Raw genomic sequence first — 14,722 nt, forward strand, 5'->3', positions numbered from 1 at the left:
ATGTCGTGCCGCGCCTCTGCTGCCACCACCACGTGCAGCTCGCTCGTCCAGGCCGACTGGCTGCACGGCCACCTCAGTGACGAAGACCTGATCATTCTCGACGCGACACAGAGGCTCGACCGCGAGCAGAACACTGCCTCTCCGGACGCCGAGGCGTTCCTCGCATGCCGCATCCCAGGCGCGAAGTATGTGGACGTCGGCGGGCGTCTGTCGGAGCCTGGTTTGCGCAACGCGCGGGGCGATCTCCTGCACAACATGCGTCCGGCGGCAGGAGCCCTAGCGGCCGAGCTCGCCTCTCTGCTCGGCGTGAGAGCCGAGGCGGCGCACCTCGTGCTGTACAGCAGCAGGCACGTGATGTGGGCGACGCGGCTGTGGTGGCTGCTGCACTCGAGCGGCTTCCCGGGCCGCGTCTCCGTCCTCGATGGCGGGGTGCAGGCGTGGCGCGCTCGCGGGTACGCCACCGAGAGCGGCCCGCCGCCCGCCGAGCCCGAAGGCCGGGAGGGGCCGCCGAGCGGTGGGCCGTCGCCGCGGCTCCGCTGGCGCGACGGCGCTTTTGTGGGCAAGGAGGCGGTCCTGCGCTCGGTCGGTAACGCGGATGTCGCGCTGATCGACAGCCTCAAGCCCGAGAGCTACTCGGGCGCAAGGCCGTCGAGGCGTGCGCCGCACTCGACCCTCTCAGCCCTCCGGGGACCCTTCCGGCCCTCTCCTCCTCCCACCTCCTGACGGCCCGCGCCCCGTCTCTCTCCAGGTATGGCCGGCGGGGCCACATCGCGTCTGCCGTCAACGTGCCGTACGCGCGCGTGGTCGACCCGGCGAGCGGCCTCTTCCTCGGCCCTCGCGAGATCAGGAGCGCCTTCGTCGCCGCCGGGCTGCGGCCAAACGAGGATGCGCGCCGGTGGCTGCTGTACTGAGGTGAGCCCGCGAGCGACGCCCGCCCGGCAAGGCAGCATGCGGTCGGCAAGAGAGGAGGAGCCGCATCCCTCGCCCCGCAGGCGGAGGCATCTCGGCGACGACGCTACTCTTCGCGCTGGTCGTGCTGCTCGGTGAGCGGCGGTCGAGCCCTGCCCTCGCCTGCCTCCTCCTCCCCTTCTCTTGCAATATGCTTTGCGCCGCCAGCAGCCATCCACCCCACCCCTCCACCCCTGCTGCAGGCGAGGACGCAGCGCGGCTCTCGCTCTACGACGCGAGCCTCTCCGAGTGGGCGGTGGAGGAGGAGCTGCCGATGGCGGCGCCGGCCGAGGAGGGAGGAGGGTGGCCGCGCGCGTAGTTGCGCCGGACTCCCGAGGTTGTTGCGAGCCTGAATCGCGAGTGATGCGCAGAGACGCGTGGTGTGTGGGTGCGGCCGCGGCGACATGATGGGCAGGGGCAAAGAGAGACCGGATCACGGGGCTCGCCCCGGGCCCGGAGAGGCCCGGCCGTCCCGGCACACGGGACACACAAAAGAAGTGTCAAAAAAGCAATAGGTCCCACGTATAAGTTTAAAGGATGGGTTCCCCCTCTCGCTCACGCTCAGCAGAGCACGATACAGGTGGATGAGCAAAAGGCGCGCGTCAAACTGCGTGGCACCAGAAACGGGCGTCTTGGATGAAGTCGGCCTTTCTCGCTGGTAGAAAGCTGCCGCGCCGCGCCACCTCCTCCCACTGCAGCTTGCCGTCCCGCTCCTCGAGCCCGTCGGTGTCGCCGCGCTCGTCGCCAGCCAGCTGTATAGCTATCGGCTGCGGTGGAGCTGCTCCAGCGCGGGTGCCGCTTGCTGACGGCGCTCAGAGCGGCAAAGTCAAGGGCAGCAAACGTGAGAATCCGTGCACCGAGCCGAGCCGCAGCCCAGAGCAGCCACCGCACTACACCACTTAGGGGTCCGCCCACGCCCGGATCTCCTCCTCATCCAAGGCTCTGACATAAGCCCGGTCGTTTTCCACGGATTCAGCAGCGCCGCGGTCCTTTGCGCCGGCCTCTGCATCCTCGCCAAACGTGACGAGTACGTCGTCCATGCCGTCGTCCATACCGTCCATACCTTGCTGGTGGGCGGCCACCGCAAAATCGCTCGCGTCGCTGACGGCTGCCACGTCTGCGCCGGCCCGGTAAGCGAAAGGGATTTGCAGGGCTAGAACGAACGTGATCGCGGCCGTCAGGGAAGTAATGCCGGCAGCCTCCCAGGCAGGGATCCGCCGACGTGCGACCGGTCCGCTTGCCATCGTTTTTAAGGACAACGTGCGCCACCGCCCCCCCAAAATCGTGGTAGGCCCAGGGGGCGCGGTATTGGGATCTGGCCGTACCGCGTACCGCTTCACACCGAGCGCGCCGTACCGATACCGCTAGGCTCTCCGGCGCCCCGTACCGCTACCCTGTAGCGAGAAAACAGGTACCGTCAGTCGGGAAGGGTTATTTTGAAACCTACCTCTGCAAAAAGAAAGAAAACGCCCGGCCATCACCGCGAGCTCGCACCGAGGGTGTCGGACTGTCGCCTGTGGCCTCCTTTCTGCAGCCACCGGCCTGGGCTGCCCTCCTCCTCCTCTGCAACTCCTGCCGTCAGTCTAGACGGTAAGAGTGCACCTTGCCTCGCCCCACCAGGTTGCCCAGCGCGGCGCCGAGACTCGCGCCCGCGTCTCTGCTCAGGAGCCATGTCGAAGCGCAAGGCGCTTGACGATCCTCCGGAGGGCTCTGAAGTCCCGCACGCTCGCACGGTGCAGCGCCGCCGTGGGCCACAGCGAGGCTTCACACTCCAGTGAGCCGGCATTTTCCTCTCCGTAGGATGGCACGCTCGACGACAATGCTGACCGCAAAGCGGCCTTAGCGAGGAAGGCGGCTCGCCGGCGGGAGCAGCGGCACGAGCAGAGGACGAGCGAGAAGGCCGAGCTCGATGCGAGGATGGCGCACGCACAGGCCGAGCAGCGCGATTTGGCGGCGCAGGCAGAGGCGGCCCGCCGGCAAGAGTGCCTCGCTTTGAGACAGGAGGCCAAAAACTCCAATGACAAAGTACGTCCGTACGACTGTAGGATTGTGCGGCCAACAACATGTGTCGATATTTCGCGCATAAGCTTGCTCATGCACTACTAGCACTCAAACGAGCGCACCGACGGACTGCTTCGTCCTCGATCGGAGGGCTCGCGGCCTCGGACGGGCGGCGGCGGACGTCGCGTCCGCCCCGGTCGCGGCTGCGGCTGCGGCTGCTTCTGCGGCCACGGCTGTGGCTGTAGCTGTGCTGCCGCCGATCGTCGCGCCGGGAGCGGCTGCGGCTGCGGCTGCGCCGCCGGTCATCGCGCCGGTCACGGCTGCGGCTGCGCCGCCTGTCCCCGCCTCGATGCCGCCGGTTGTCGCGCCGGTCGTCGCGCCGGTCGTCGCGCCGGTCGTCGCGCCGGTCGTCGCGCTGGACAATGTGGGACGCCCGGCTTTGGCCGCGCTCACCATGGCTGTCGAAGCTGCGGCTGCGCCGGTCGCGGCTGCGGCTGCGACTGCGAGACGAGCCGCCGGCCCCCGACGACGAGTTGCCACCACTCTGTTGCATCCGCGCCGGCTGATAGGGATATAGCTAGACGCGAGCGGAGCGAGCGAAGCGCTCTGCGGGACGACGCGCCCGGCGGGCGAAAGAGCATGTGCAAGTAAAGCCAGTACTCCAGAGTACCGCCACCGGCGATCCCGGACGGACCGCGTACCGCGTACCGCTTCACACCCGCGGGGCCGTACCGATACCGCTTACCGGGCCCCCTGGGCCGATCGTGGAACAGCCACGCAACGCCGGCACACCCGCACAGGGTTCCGGCTCCTAGCCAGATAGGGGGTCTTGAGCCTACCTACCTATTGCAGGCGCCAACCGCCAGGCTCCGTGCCCCACCTACCTACCTATTGCGGGGCCGCGCAGCGAAGCGAAAAATACCCGTTGGAACCCGTTCCGGGCGCGTTCGTTCGCCGGCGCTGCCGTCCCGGGCGCCGCCACCGCGGGCGCCGCCGCCGCACCAGTCTCGGTATATCCAAATCGGCTGCATGCATACTGCGCGACGCCGCCGACCTCAGCCTCTCTCTCAATACCAATGGCGCAAAGCGCCATAGGACGTATTTTCTTCTCAATAACAAGGTCTGTGAAGAGTGACTTCTCGAAGTCACTCGGTCCTAGGGACAAGGCAACGAGGCGAAGATTCACAGGGAAAAGAATTTTACAACGCGGCACGGGACTCCGCGCGCTACCCGGGTACCAGGTACCAGGGTACCGGATCCCAGGGCCACAGTGAGGCAGAGGACATGGATGTCAGCACCATGAGCGGTCAGTCGGGCGCAACGACTGTGCTCAAATTACCGCGCGAGCTGCTCGTGGAGGTCATCAGTGTCGCGGCCAGCGTGTACGACATCGCACGCCTCGACTGCGCATGCAGCAGCTTCCGGGAGGTCATCGAAGATGCCTTGCGGCTGCGGGCTACAAGAGCTGGGACTATTGCCGTCACTGAGTTGCCGCCGAGCGCAGTCTCATGGACGCAGCAGCTGTGCTTCGACGAGCTGCGGCGCGCGTCCTCGTACCGTGGCATGCATTTTGCTATCAGCCACGGTTGCGTCCAAAGTTCCCATGTCGCGCTTGTCGATCACGAGGGCAGTGTGCTGACATGTGGCGTTAATATTCCCGACGGCAACAGCGAATATTTCCCCGAGGACGAGGACGGGGAGGTGCCAATAATCGGCTTGCTCGGCCGTGGTGACTGCCCAAGCCAGTACCATCCGGCTCGAGTGCCGGGCTTCGCCGTGCGCGTCGATGCAGTGTCTGTCAACACTCACAGCACGCTCATTCTCGGGCACGATGGCGTGGTGTACTCTTGTGGAGGTGGGTGTGATGGTCAGCTCGGCCACGGCGACAGGGGCATCCACCTCATTCCAAAGGCGATCCAGGCGCTGCTAGGCAAGCGAATTGTCGCGATCGCGGCGGGGAGGAGTCATAGCCTATTCGTCGATGCGGTCGGCATTGCATACTCCTGCGGGGAGGGCTTTGGTGGGAATCTCGGCCATGGCAACCAAGCGCGCCAGCTAACGCCGATACCCGTCAGGGCCCTGAGACGCAAGCGAATCTGCGCAGTCGCGGCCTCAGAAGGCAGTTTCTTCTTGGATGACGCCGGCGTGGCCTACTCCTGCGGACAGGGCGGGAAAGGCTATGCCGGCACAGATGACGGGGGCTTGTTTCAGCTCACGCCGAGGTCGATCTGTGGCGCGCTGCTTGATAAGCAGATCTGCGCAATAGCAGCTGGCGGCATCCACACGATATTTCTCGACACTGCCGGCGTGGCATACTCCTGCGGGTTCGGTGGTGAGGGGAGGCTTGGCCATGGTGACGAACTCCGCCAGGACACTCCGAAGCCAATCGACGCACTGCGGGGCATGCGAATCTGTGCCATTGCAGCTGGCGGCTCTGCTAGTTTTTTCGTGGACATGAGCGGCGTGGCCTACTCTTGTGGATCTGGGCCGCTTGCCAACGGCAGGGAGTGGGGCCGCCCGGCGCCTACCCCTCGGGGGGGGCCGGGGGTGCTTGCGCCTACCCCTCTCGAGGATCTGTTGGGTCAGCGCGTCTGCGCGGTGGCTACGACGAACTGCCGCAGCTTGATCTTGCTACAGGACGGGCGGATGTTCGACGCGGTGGAGCATCCCGGGGCGACAGCGTTTGGCATCAGCTCGGTACCGAGGGGAATTGTGGTTCCCTGGAATTGCCACTCGTTCCAGGGGCTGCGGGTATTGTAGCGGGGACCCGAACTGGGGGGCCCACCGCATGTGCCGTCCTCCTCCCTGGGTTCTGTCTTTTTCTTCAAAGTGCACTAGCCGCCCAGTTCGAGAGACCTCCAAAAAAGAAAAGATAAAGAAAACCCGCACACGCAACGCAAAGAGGTCGGACAGTCTCGGGCTAGCACCGCATCCGCAGCTGTGCGGTTTCGGGCGCTGCGGCCGTCATAGAGTCGCCTCCACACGCGCGCATGCTCGGGGACGCGCCCAGGCGGGCGGGCGGCGGCGTAAAAACGGCCGGGCGGGCGGCGTGAGAAAAAGAAATAGAGGTGATGTCACGATGGCGCCGTCGGGCAGATATTCGCAATCAACTGCGCTGCTGCTGCTCGCGATCGACCTAGCCTGCGCCACCACCAGTCTACTCGCCGCCGACGCAGCAGCTGCCGTCTCTCAGCCTCGGCTCTTGACGAGGCGCGCTCTGCTCGGCAGTGGAAGCTTGCTCTCGCCGCCGCGTCGCTAGCGCTTGGCCGCCTGACCGAGCAGCTCAGCCTGCGGTTGGGAGGGACGCACTGCCACGCGAGTGGGATCGTCAACGTCTCGACGTGCTCCTCGGCCAACTCGGTCTTCAGATAATAGCCCAAGTCGAAGAGTGCGCCCTGCCCTCGGTATCTGGGTGGCAGGCGGGACTAGAGAGGCATGCTGGTGCACGGTTGGGGGCGCGAGCCGCCATCTTGGACTGTGAGGCGAGTATTTGCAACCGGGAGCTCGCCGCCGCCCCTGCACCGCCGACGCCGCCCTCCCGAGGGCAGATAATAGCCCAAATCGAAGAGTGCGCCCTGCCCTCGGTATCTGGGTGGCAGGCGGGACTAGAGAGGCATGCTGAGCGACCCGGGCGGGGGATGCCCCGCGCGCCTGACCCAGGCGCGAGAAACGAATCTGCGAGGCGCGGCCGATTATGCGGCCCGATGGGGAGGAGCGGGACAGACTGCGGAGGGCGCGGGGCAGGGGCGTCCGACTCGCTTGGGTTTCTTCAAATGCACGGCGTCGCGTTGGGCAAAAGCGTGCGTTTAGCGCAGTCCACCAACCATGAGAGATTTTTAGCAATAAATACCAAACATGTGGGCACAGACATCCTGTCGGCCCCGTCACCTGTGTGTGTACTCGAGTACGACCACGATGGCGCCAATCCCTGCGCCCGGCTTCCTGGCTTAGCCTCGGCCCGAAGAAAAGCGAAGTTTTTCGTCGGGAGGCGAATCTCGCGGCAGGCGTACCGGGTATCCGTCCCCATGGAGCACGTCTCGCATGCCGTTGCCCAACGCACGACGCGCAAGGCCGAGGATGTCGCTTCCGCCGAGATCCGTCCGCGCGTCGGCACGTTTGCCGTATTTGACGGCCACGGTGGCAAGGCAGCCGCGGCCGCATCCCGATGAGCGTCTCATCCCGAGCCTCCTCGACCTCGCCATCCCCCTGGCGCCGCGCGCCATCGAGGACGCTTTCTGGGCAATGGACCAGGCGCTGGGAGAGGCTCGAGTCGGGAGCGGCACCACCGCGACATCCCTGGTCTGGCCGATTTTTTTCGCGGTATCCGCGGCGGGATATGGCGGGATATGGCGGGATATGGCGGGATATGGCGGGATACCGGGAGATACACGCGGATATGATGAGATACGGAGCCCCCATGATGTGTTCACGACAACCGGTCGGTGAAGCGTGAAACCGCAAACCGGACGCGACGGGCGAACTTCGCGCTTCGACGGCCCCGCTTGTCGAGCGCTTGTCGATTCCCATGATTGGCGACAGCTCGTCATCGACGAAGCAGCGCCCGAGATGAAGGGCATCTCGCTCGAGCAGCTCGACCAGTGCGCCCCGTGCACGTTGACTGGCGACACCGAGGAGGACTACGAGCCGCTGCGCACCCCACCGGCAACGCCGGACGAGACGGAGCCGACCATCGTCTTCCCGCACTCGTTCGAGGTTGGCTCCGCCGAGCTCCGCGAGTGGCTCACCGGGTCGGGCATTTGAATATTTGAGGTGCTATGGTGAGGGCGCACGTGAGCGTGCTGCGGGCGACATGTGTTAGCGGGTGCATGTGTCAGCTCGCGTGTCAGCTCGTGTGCCTTCTTCAAAGACATATCATTCCCCTTTTCGAGCGCACGCGCCGTGTAAGTTTCTTTTTGCCGTCGCGCTCTGCGGCGATGCTGGGTTTCTTCAAATGCACGGCGTGGCGCTGCCGGACGACGAAGATGACGACTTTGAGGAGCTGCGCCGCGGCACTCTCTTCCCGGGTGCTCCCCACAGCATCGCCAAGCAGCCCGACCCAGTGGCCACCCAGTCGGTCCTCGGGCCGTACGTGCCCTTGTCTCGAGCTTCTTCGTTTCGTACAACTTCACTGGCCCGGCGGGGGTGGTATGTCAAAAAGGGCCGGCCGAGCAAAGAAGATTTCTGTGACACTTTGCTCTGTGTTGCTTACAGTCGTAGCTCGAACGCAAGCCATTCCACGGACGACTGCGACGCCCGGTGTTTTGGGTTTCTTCAAGTGCACGGCGTCACGTTGGGCAAAAGCGTCCACATCAAACTCATGCCTCGCTGGGCTTACCGATCCATCTGGTGCTCGGACGAGCGGGTGCTTCACTGCCTTCCGCCGTACTGTGAGCTCCTATCGGCGCAGGACGTGCGCGAGAGCGTCTCGGCTGACGTCGATCTGCTGGACCAGATCGCTTCGAGCATCTCGGCTGGCACCGATCGCGGGGCGAGGCTGCGAAAGCTGCTCACTTACGCCGGGAGGAACAGCTCGCGCTTCCGAGGAAGGCTGATTCGGGCCTACGGGCCTCCACAGGAGGGCTTCTACGTGCGTGGCGTGCAGGCGCTCGCTCTGTCGATGTGGGCCGAGTATGTGGGCGCGTCCGTCTTTTTCGCGCGCGGCTGGGCGTCGGATCGCTACTACTCGCCGCAGCTGGGCGAGTCGGCGTGGGAGCAGCACTTTGAGCCGCCCTTTGGAGTGACGACCGGGCAGGTTCGCGTGGGCCGCGGCTGCACTCTCGAGCTGTCCTGCAGCGCCCTGAAATGGCTCGCGTTCGACTGGGGCGGGCAGCAGGCCCTCTCCGGCCCCGGCCGGGGCATCTACCCCACACAGCTCGGCGACACCGGCGCGACGACGCACCGCCTGCTCTGCGCGGCGGCGGCGAGCGCGTTCGTGCGGCCGCGGCTGCCCATACGCCGCGAGGCGTCGGCTCTGTGGCAGGACATGACCCTTGGCGGCCACAACTCGACTGGGCGCCCGGTCGTCCTGGGCGTGCACTTGCGAGGCACAGACAAGAAGGCGTCGATTGGCGGCCGCATCGTGAGACGGACCCCACCCCCACCATCGGCGTTGCATGGAGCAGCCCACCACAGCCCATCCCCCCGGGCCTCTCCACGCCCGGCGCAGGTGCAGCCCGCCGAGTACTTTCCGTGGATCGACGCCTTCTTCGCCAAGCACGAGCCGAGAGCAGGCCGCGCCCTCCTCTTCCTCGCCACCGACGACCAGGCCTGAGGACACTACACCCCATGGGCCCATGGATGACGCCAGTCATTATAGTAGAGACCAGTGCCATGTCTTGCCACCGCAGACACCAGCATTCCGATTGCCTCTCGCCTCTGCACGACCAGGCCTTCCTCGCGCAAGTCGTCCAGCGGTACGGCGATCGCGTCCTGCTGCAGCCTGGCGTGCAGCGTCCCGCAAACGGCTCCGCGCGGCCAAGTCCAGCCGCTGGGTTGCCGCCCGGCAAAGAGAGGCTGCTGCTGCGCCGCGTCACTGTAGGCACACCCATCTGGATGGCTCGGGCAGCGATCGGCACGCGCACGGCGGAGCCAGTGGACGAGGCTCGAAGGCGCGGGGTGCAGGTGCGCTTGGTCTCTTGAGCTGTAGGAGAGGGACTGGTGGGAGTGGGACTCCCGGCGCCTATGCCTATACGGCTCCTCCCTCCTCCCTCCTCCACCTCCCTCCTCCCTCCTCCCTCCTCCCTCCTCCACCTCCCTCCTCCCTCCTCCCTCCTCCCTCCTCCACCTCCCTCCTCCCTCCTCCCTCCTCCCTCCTCCCTCCTCCACCTCCCTCCTCCCTCCTCCCTCCTCCCTCCTCCCTCCACCTCCACCTCCCTCCTCCCTCCTCCCACCTCCCTCCTCCCTCTCCATCTCCCTCCTCCATCTCCACTTCCCTCCTCCGTCTCCACCTCCCTCCTCCGTCTCCACCTCCCTCCTCCGTCTCCACCTCCCTCCTCCCAGGTGCTGCTCGACACGCTCCTCCTCTCGCGCTGCGACTACCTGCTCAAGAGCTCGTCCGCAGTGAGCGAGTTTGCGCTCTACTTTGCGCCTCGCCTCATCGCGAGGACGCACGACTTCAGCTTCGAAGCGGGCAGCCCATGGGGCAGCCCCGCCGGCCTCCCCGCGACCAGCCGGCGCGGCGGTGCTCCTCCCTGGGCGTGGGAGCCTCAGCCAGCAAAGGAGAGAGCACGCGGCAGGCGGGGCGCCGCGCCCCTCCGGAGCCGTGAGACGGGGGTGGATGAGGCCTGTAGGCGATGCACCTGGCGCGGGGCGGACGCTGCGCTCTGAGGGAGCCTCGCGAGGCGGGCGGCGAGGGCGGCGAGCCGTTTGTAGTGCTCGGCAACGGCACCGTCCGCGGCGCAGCGGCCGGCGAGGACCCCGAGACAGCTGCCGCCGCTGGTGAGGCTGCCGGGAAAGCAGCGGAGAAGGCTCTCGACGACGGCTTGACTCCCGAGGCTGCCGCCGCCGCGGGTAAGGCGGCGGGTGACGCCATCATCGCCGGCGCAGACATCGAGATCGCGCCGTGGACGGGCGAGCACTCTCCCCGCCACTCGCTCACCTTTACTCGACACCTTTACCCTGTGGGGATGTCACAACAACAGGCGAGCCGAGCTGCGCTTCGCGCGAGAAGCCGCGGCTGTGCAGTTGGAAGGCGCGCGAGCGCTGGTGCGGCCGCCTGTCAAAGCCGCCAGAGAGGCAGCCGCTCGAGCGAGGCTACGCGGCGGCGCAGCTGAGCAGGCTGCGCCGCTTCCGGTTTGTCTCGAGCGAGGACGGTAGGACGTGCGCGCGCATCGTCTACGGCGAGGTGCGGCTTTGCAGCAGCTTCCGCCCCCCCCCCAGAGGACACACAGCCACAGCTCTCCCCAGGGGACAGAGCTCTTCCCAGAGCCGCGCCTCGTCCTCGACCCGTCTCGGAGCCCGCCCTCGATAGGCGCTGCGCCTCTACCGACACTTGCACCCGCCCTCGGCGACGTATGCGCCACCAAGGGAGAACTTCTCGAGGCAGCCGGCATTTCGGAGCGAGCGTCGTCGGGAGTCTGCCACAGTCTCGTGCGGCCGAGCAGGCGGCGTCAGCAGAGGCGGTGTCCCGTCCGGAGACTCCGTCTCTGACGCGGCGCGTCAGTGGTTCGCGGCATGGCGCACGCGCCACGCGGCCTCCGGCCTCTTCCGCCCCGCCAACGAGTCGCTCTGGGCGTGCGAGTCGCCCATGGAGTCGCCGCCGACCGTGCCGCGCAGGATTTTGCAGATGGGAGCGACGGCGGAGGCGGCTCGGTCCACTCTCGTGCAGGCGTGGCGGCGGCTCAACCCGGAGTACGACCACGTCTTTCTGACCGACGCCGAGGGGGGCGACTTTGTGCGCGCGATCGCGTCGACTGCCGAGCGAGCGGCGTACGGCGCGCTGGCGACCGGCGCGCAGCGGTCTGACCTGCTTCGGCTGCTCTGGCTGCGAGAGCTCGGCGGCATCTACGCGGACAGTGACACAGAGCCGACTCTCCCGCTGCGCGTGTTTGTCCCTCGCCGCGCCACGTGCGGCTTGCCCCCCACAGCGCCCTCTAGCCCGACGCAGCACCCTCACTCTCACCGTCACACATCACCGATCACACACCACCACGCCGTGTCCGCCTGACTGTGCTGGCGACGTGTAGGTTCCTCCGCACCGGCAGCACGTTCGAGTTCATTGGCACGCGGACGGGGCACCCGCTCTTCCGGTGGGCGGTGGCCAACGTGACTCGCGAGGTCCAGAGGCAGGTAGAGGGCATCCGCCGGGGCAGGCCGCTCTGCAACACCTCCCACACTTGCGTCATCCGAGTCAGCGGGCCGGTGATGTATCAGCGCGCGCGGAGAACCTTTTGCCGGTCGAAGGCCAACGTCAAGTACCGGAGCGTGTGCAGCCCCGCGCGCAAGAACAGCTGCAGCGCTTGGGCGCGGGCGAGGGCGAGGTGGGTCAATACCTCGACGTTCCGGGCGGAGAACGAGCGGATCGGTCTGAGCCCCGAGTTTGTGACGTACGGCAAACGTCCTTCTCCCGATGCTCTGCATGTACCTAAGGTACGCAATCTGGGCGGGTTGGTTGAGATTTGCGGCGGTGCCGTCCGCCATCTGGACTGCCGGAACGCGCGGAGAGCAGCCCTGTTGAGTCCCGGCGCGAACGAGAGCATCCTCCAGCGCGTCGGGTTCGCGCGGTGCGAGACGCGCCACTACTCGCAGCACACGCACTTCTTCAATGTTTAGCGGGAGAGTGAGCGCAAATTTCTACTCTGTACGCACATACAGTACTCTATATCTCTAGATGGACTTCAGTTGTGTGTCACACACAACTACAACAGCGCACGTTTGGGTGATTGGGTCGTCACGACGGGCATGTTTTGCGAGTATATGGGACACGATGTCTCAAATATGAGGGGTTTTGACTCCTACCGGCTCCTGACGCTATTCCTGGCAGCTCTTATGACCAGGATCAGTAGTGCTATGATACAGGGTGCCCATGCTAGCGCAGGAGCTGCCACACTCGCCCGGACCGTCCCCTTCTGGGCCCGGTTCCGCAGCCCGCGAGAGCCGACAGCGGGGCCGTGCCGCGGGTGCCTACTGCCGAGTGCCACAAACACTGCGCCGTCCCGCCATCACCTACAGGCTGTCTTGTGTGATGGTTGGGATGTCCAAACGCCACCATCTTGGCTCTTGCGACCTCAAACCCGCGAGCTGTATGGGTGGTCCTGACGTCGACAGACGCCCGATGACCACGGTGAAGCTGAGCTGGAACGAGTCGACAAGTCTCGTCTGAGCCCGTGGCGGTCGCCGGCTGGGTCGCTGTGCACGGGCCGGTACCTCAGGCGTCACCTCCGCAGCCTCAGGTCTCACACTCCATCACCTCCGCCGGGACGCCGTCGGTGGCACGCTCGGCGGCGACTTTGTGGCAGCCCCACAGCGAGCGCGGCATCGAGCCTACTCGGTCTGGTCGGTCGGCCGCACTCCCTGGGTGCCAGGGAGTGCGGCCGACACGCGAGCGGTGCTTCCTGGCAGCGCGCGCCGGCTGTGGGGCTGCCACAAACTCGAGACACGCTTTTTTGGGACATTTTCGACGCTTTTGTCCCATATACTCGCAAAACATGCCGACGGTCGATGCAGTAGGAAAACGAAACTCTCAAGACGGTGGTTTATGGCTCTATTTAGTACGCCAGACGACGCAGGGCAGACGATGTGGAGGCGGAGCAGACGCGCAGGGCGAGACGAGGGAGGGAGCAGGACTTTGCGGAGATCAGCAGGAGGATGTACGAAGAGATTAGGAGCAGCAGGGACCCGAGGGACCATGTGGAAGACGGCTAGTGCTAGTCCCCCATCGGGAGGACGACCCCGGCTAGTCGCCGACCACACCCACAAAGAACCCTGCACAAAGATCGCACGGGCGGGGACCTGTTCCTTTTTACCCATCTCCTAGTAGAGGTGTCCGTTTTAATTTATTTATTTAGTACGTACTGACTGTACGCGTAAATATCGTACGCTTCGCGCTCTCTCTATCATCTATCTGGCTCTTGCGGAGCCTCCCCCGAGAGCCGACGATCCTCTTGCACCATGGTTACAATCATCTACGCGTTGTCATACCATGTCGTACACTACACGTACACGTGCATGCAGTGCATGGCTCATGCCAGATTGGAACGCTGTGGGGCGCTACTCTGTACTCTCACCTCCCCGACGCCGATACGCGAAAACCCTCCAGGAAGTTGTGCTGCTCCTCCTCGTGCAGCAGCGCGTTCACCTCGGCGACGAGGCCGCGGAACCCCTTGTGTCCCGCCTCCGCCTCGCCGATCCGGTCGAGGGCGACGGACGTGCTGGCCATCACGCCGGTGCCCTGCCCGGTGCAGATGATGGAGGGGACCGACTTGGAGATTGTCGGCATCAGCACGTCGAGGATCTTCGACACGTCAGCGGACGCGCCGCCGGCGCCGACGCCGAGCACGGCCTCGAGCCCCGCCTCGTACGAGACGAAGCCAAAGTGGCCTTCGCAGGTCGTGAGGCGCGTCGCGGCGAGGTCGATGTTGAGGCCGAGAAAGCCCTTGACGATCAGCGAGCCGGAGCCCGAGCCGAGCGGCAGCTCGCCGATCAGCGCGTTCTGGCCGAGTGTGTAGCTGAAGGTGACGCTCGCCTCCACGTCCGAAGGCACCGCCATCAGGCTCTGCGGCGGGGCGAAGCGGCTCTCCCAGCACAGCCCGTACTTGAGCGCCGACATGTCGATCCGCTGCAGGACGACGTCGGACAGGTGCAGGATCTGGCCCGCGGGCGAGCGAATCTCCATCCCGCCCGCAGACTGGCCGAGGATCGCAGACATCTGTGGTGCGGGGGCAAAGCAGGTGAGGGGCGGCAGCGAGCGGGGCGGGGGGAGGGAGCGAGGGGCGCGGACGGGGAGCGCCTCACCCCCTTCCGGACGATTTGCAGCACCCCCTTGCGGGTCGCGTCGAGCAGCATCGAGGTCTCGCAGCCGAGGGGGAGCGCGATGTTGTGCTCGAGGTAGCCGAGCGCCGCGCCCATCGCGTCCGAGTAGGGCGTCGCCGCCTCAGCCTTGGTGGCGAGGCAGTGGCCAAACGGGTCCGTCAGTGCGCACGCGGGCGGCCGCGGCGGCAGCGGTGGCGAGGGCGGCGGCGGCGGCGGCGAGAGCGGCGGCGGCGACGGCGACGGCGCGCACACGTAGGAGCCCTGGCCGTGCGGGTCCTGCAGGCACGGCGTCGTCACCGGTACG

General features: G+C 66.2%; 5 protein-coding genes across 5 annotated transcripts; 4 read left to right on the plus strand and 1 right to left on the minus strand.

The window, feature by feature from the left end:
- EMIHUDRAFT_249560 (hypothetical protein) lies at positions 1-1,267 on the plus strand (the record flags this gene model as incomplete). Its single annotated transcript, XM_005759763.1, has 4 exons — positions 1-647; positions 749-895; positions 993-1,030; positions 1,152-1,267. 4 exons carry the CDS (start codon positions 1-3, stop codon positions 1,265-1,267), a joined length of 948 nt encoding a protein of 315 aa, XP_005759820.1.
- Positions 1,268-4,248: 2,981 nt separating this feature from the next.
- EMIHUDRAFT_249564 (hypothetical protein) lies at positions 4,249-5,709 on the plus strand (the record flags this gene model as incomplete). Its single annotated transcript, XM_005759764.1, has 1 exon — positions 4,249-5,709. One exon carries the CDS (start codon positions 4,249-4,251, stop codon positions 5,707-5,709), a length of 1,461 nt encoding a protein of 486 aa, XP_005759821.1.
- A 1,806-nt stretch (positions 5,710-7,515) lies between these two features.
- EMIHUDRAFT_471145 (hypothetical protein) lies at positions 7,516-9,220 on the plus strand (the record flags this gene model as incomplete). Its single annotated transcript, XM_005759765.1, has 3 exons — positions 7,516-7,697; positions 8,161-9,028; positions 9,116-9,220. 3 exons carry the CDS (start codon positions 7,516-7,518, stop codon positions 9,218-9,220), a joined length of 1,155 nt encoding a protein of 384 aa, XP_005759822.1.
- A 172-nt stretch (positions 9,221-9,392) lies between these two features.
- On the plus strand, positions 9,393-12,266 carry EMIHUDRAFT_460057 (hypothetical protein). The gene is made up of 7 exons (XM_005759766.1): positions 9,393-9,412; positions 9,488-9,570; positions 9,949-10,167; positions 10,239-10,518; positions 10,590-10,792; positions 10,919-11,514; positions 11,634-12,266. Exons 2-7 carry the CDS (start codon positions 9,502-9,504, stop codon positions 12,217-12,219), a joined length of 1,953 nt encoding a protein of 650 aa, XP_005759823.1. The 5' UTR covers positions 9,393-9,412; positions 9,488-9,501; the 3' UTR covers positions 12,220-12,266.
- Positions 12,267-13,455: 1,189 nt separating this feature from the next.
- On the minus strand, positions 13,456-14,442 carry EMIHUDRAFT_446434 (hypothetical protein). Its single transcript, XM_005759767.1, has 2 exons — positions 14,401-14,442; positions 13,456-14,314 (listed from the first exon to the last, which is right to left on the minus strand). Exon 2 carries the CDS (start codon positions 14,312-14,314, stop codon positions 13,670-13,672), a length of 645 nt encoding a protein of 214 aa, XP_005759824.1. The 5' UTR covers positions 14,401-14,442; the 3' UTR covers positions 13,456-13,669.
- Positions 14,443-14,722: the final 280 nt, after the last annotated feature.

The sequence above is a fragment of the Emiliania huxleyi genome, assembly GCF_000372725.1.
Source record: "Emiliania huxleyi CCMP1516 unplaced genomic scaffold EMIHUscaffold_795, whole genome shotgun sequence".
In the NCBI taxonomy this organism is placed as follows: domain Eukaryota; phylum Haptophyta; order Isochrysidales; family Noelaerhabdaceae; genus Emiliania; species Emiliania huxleyi.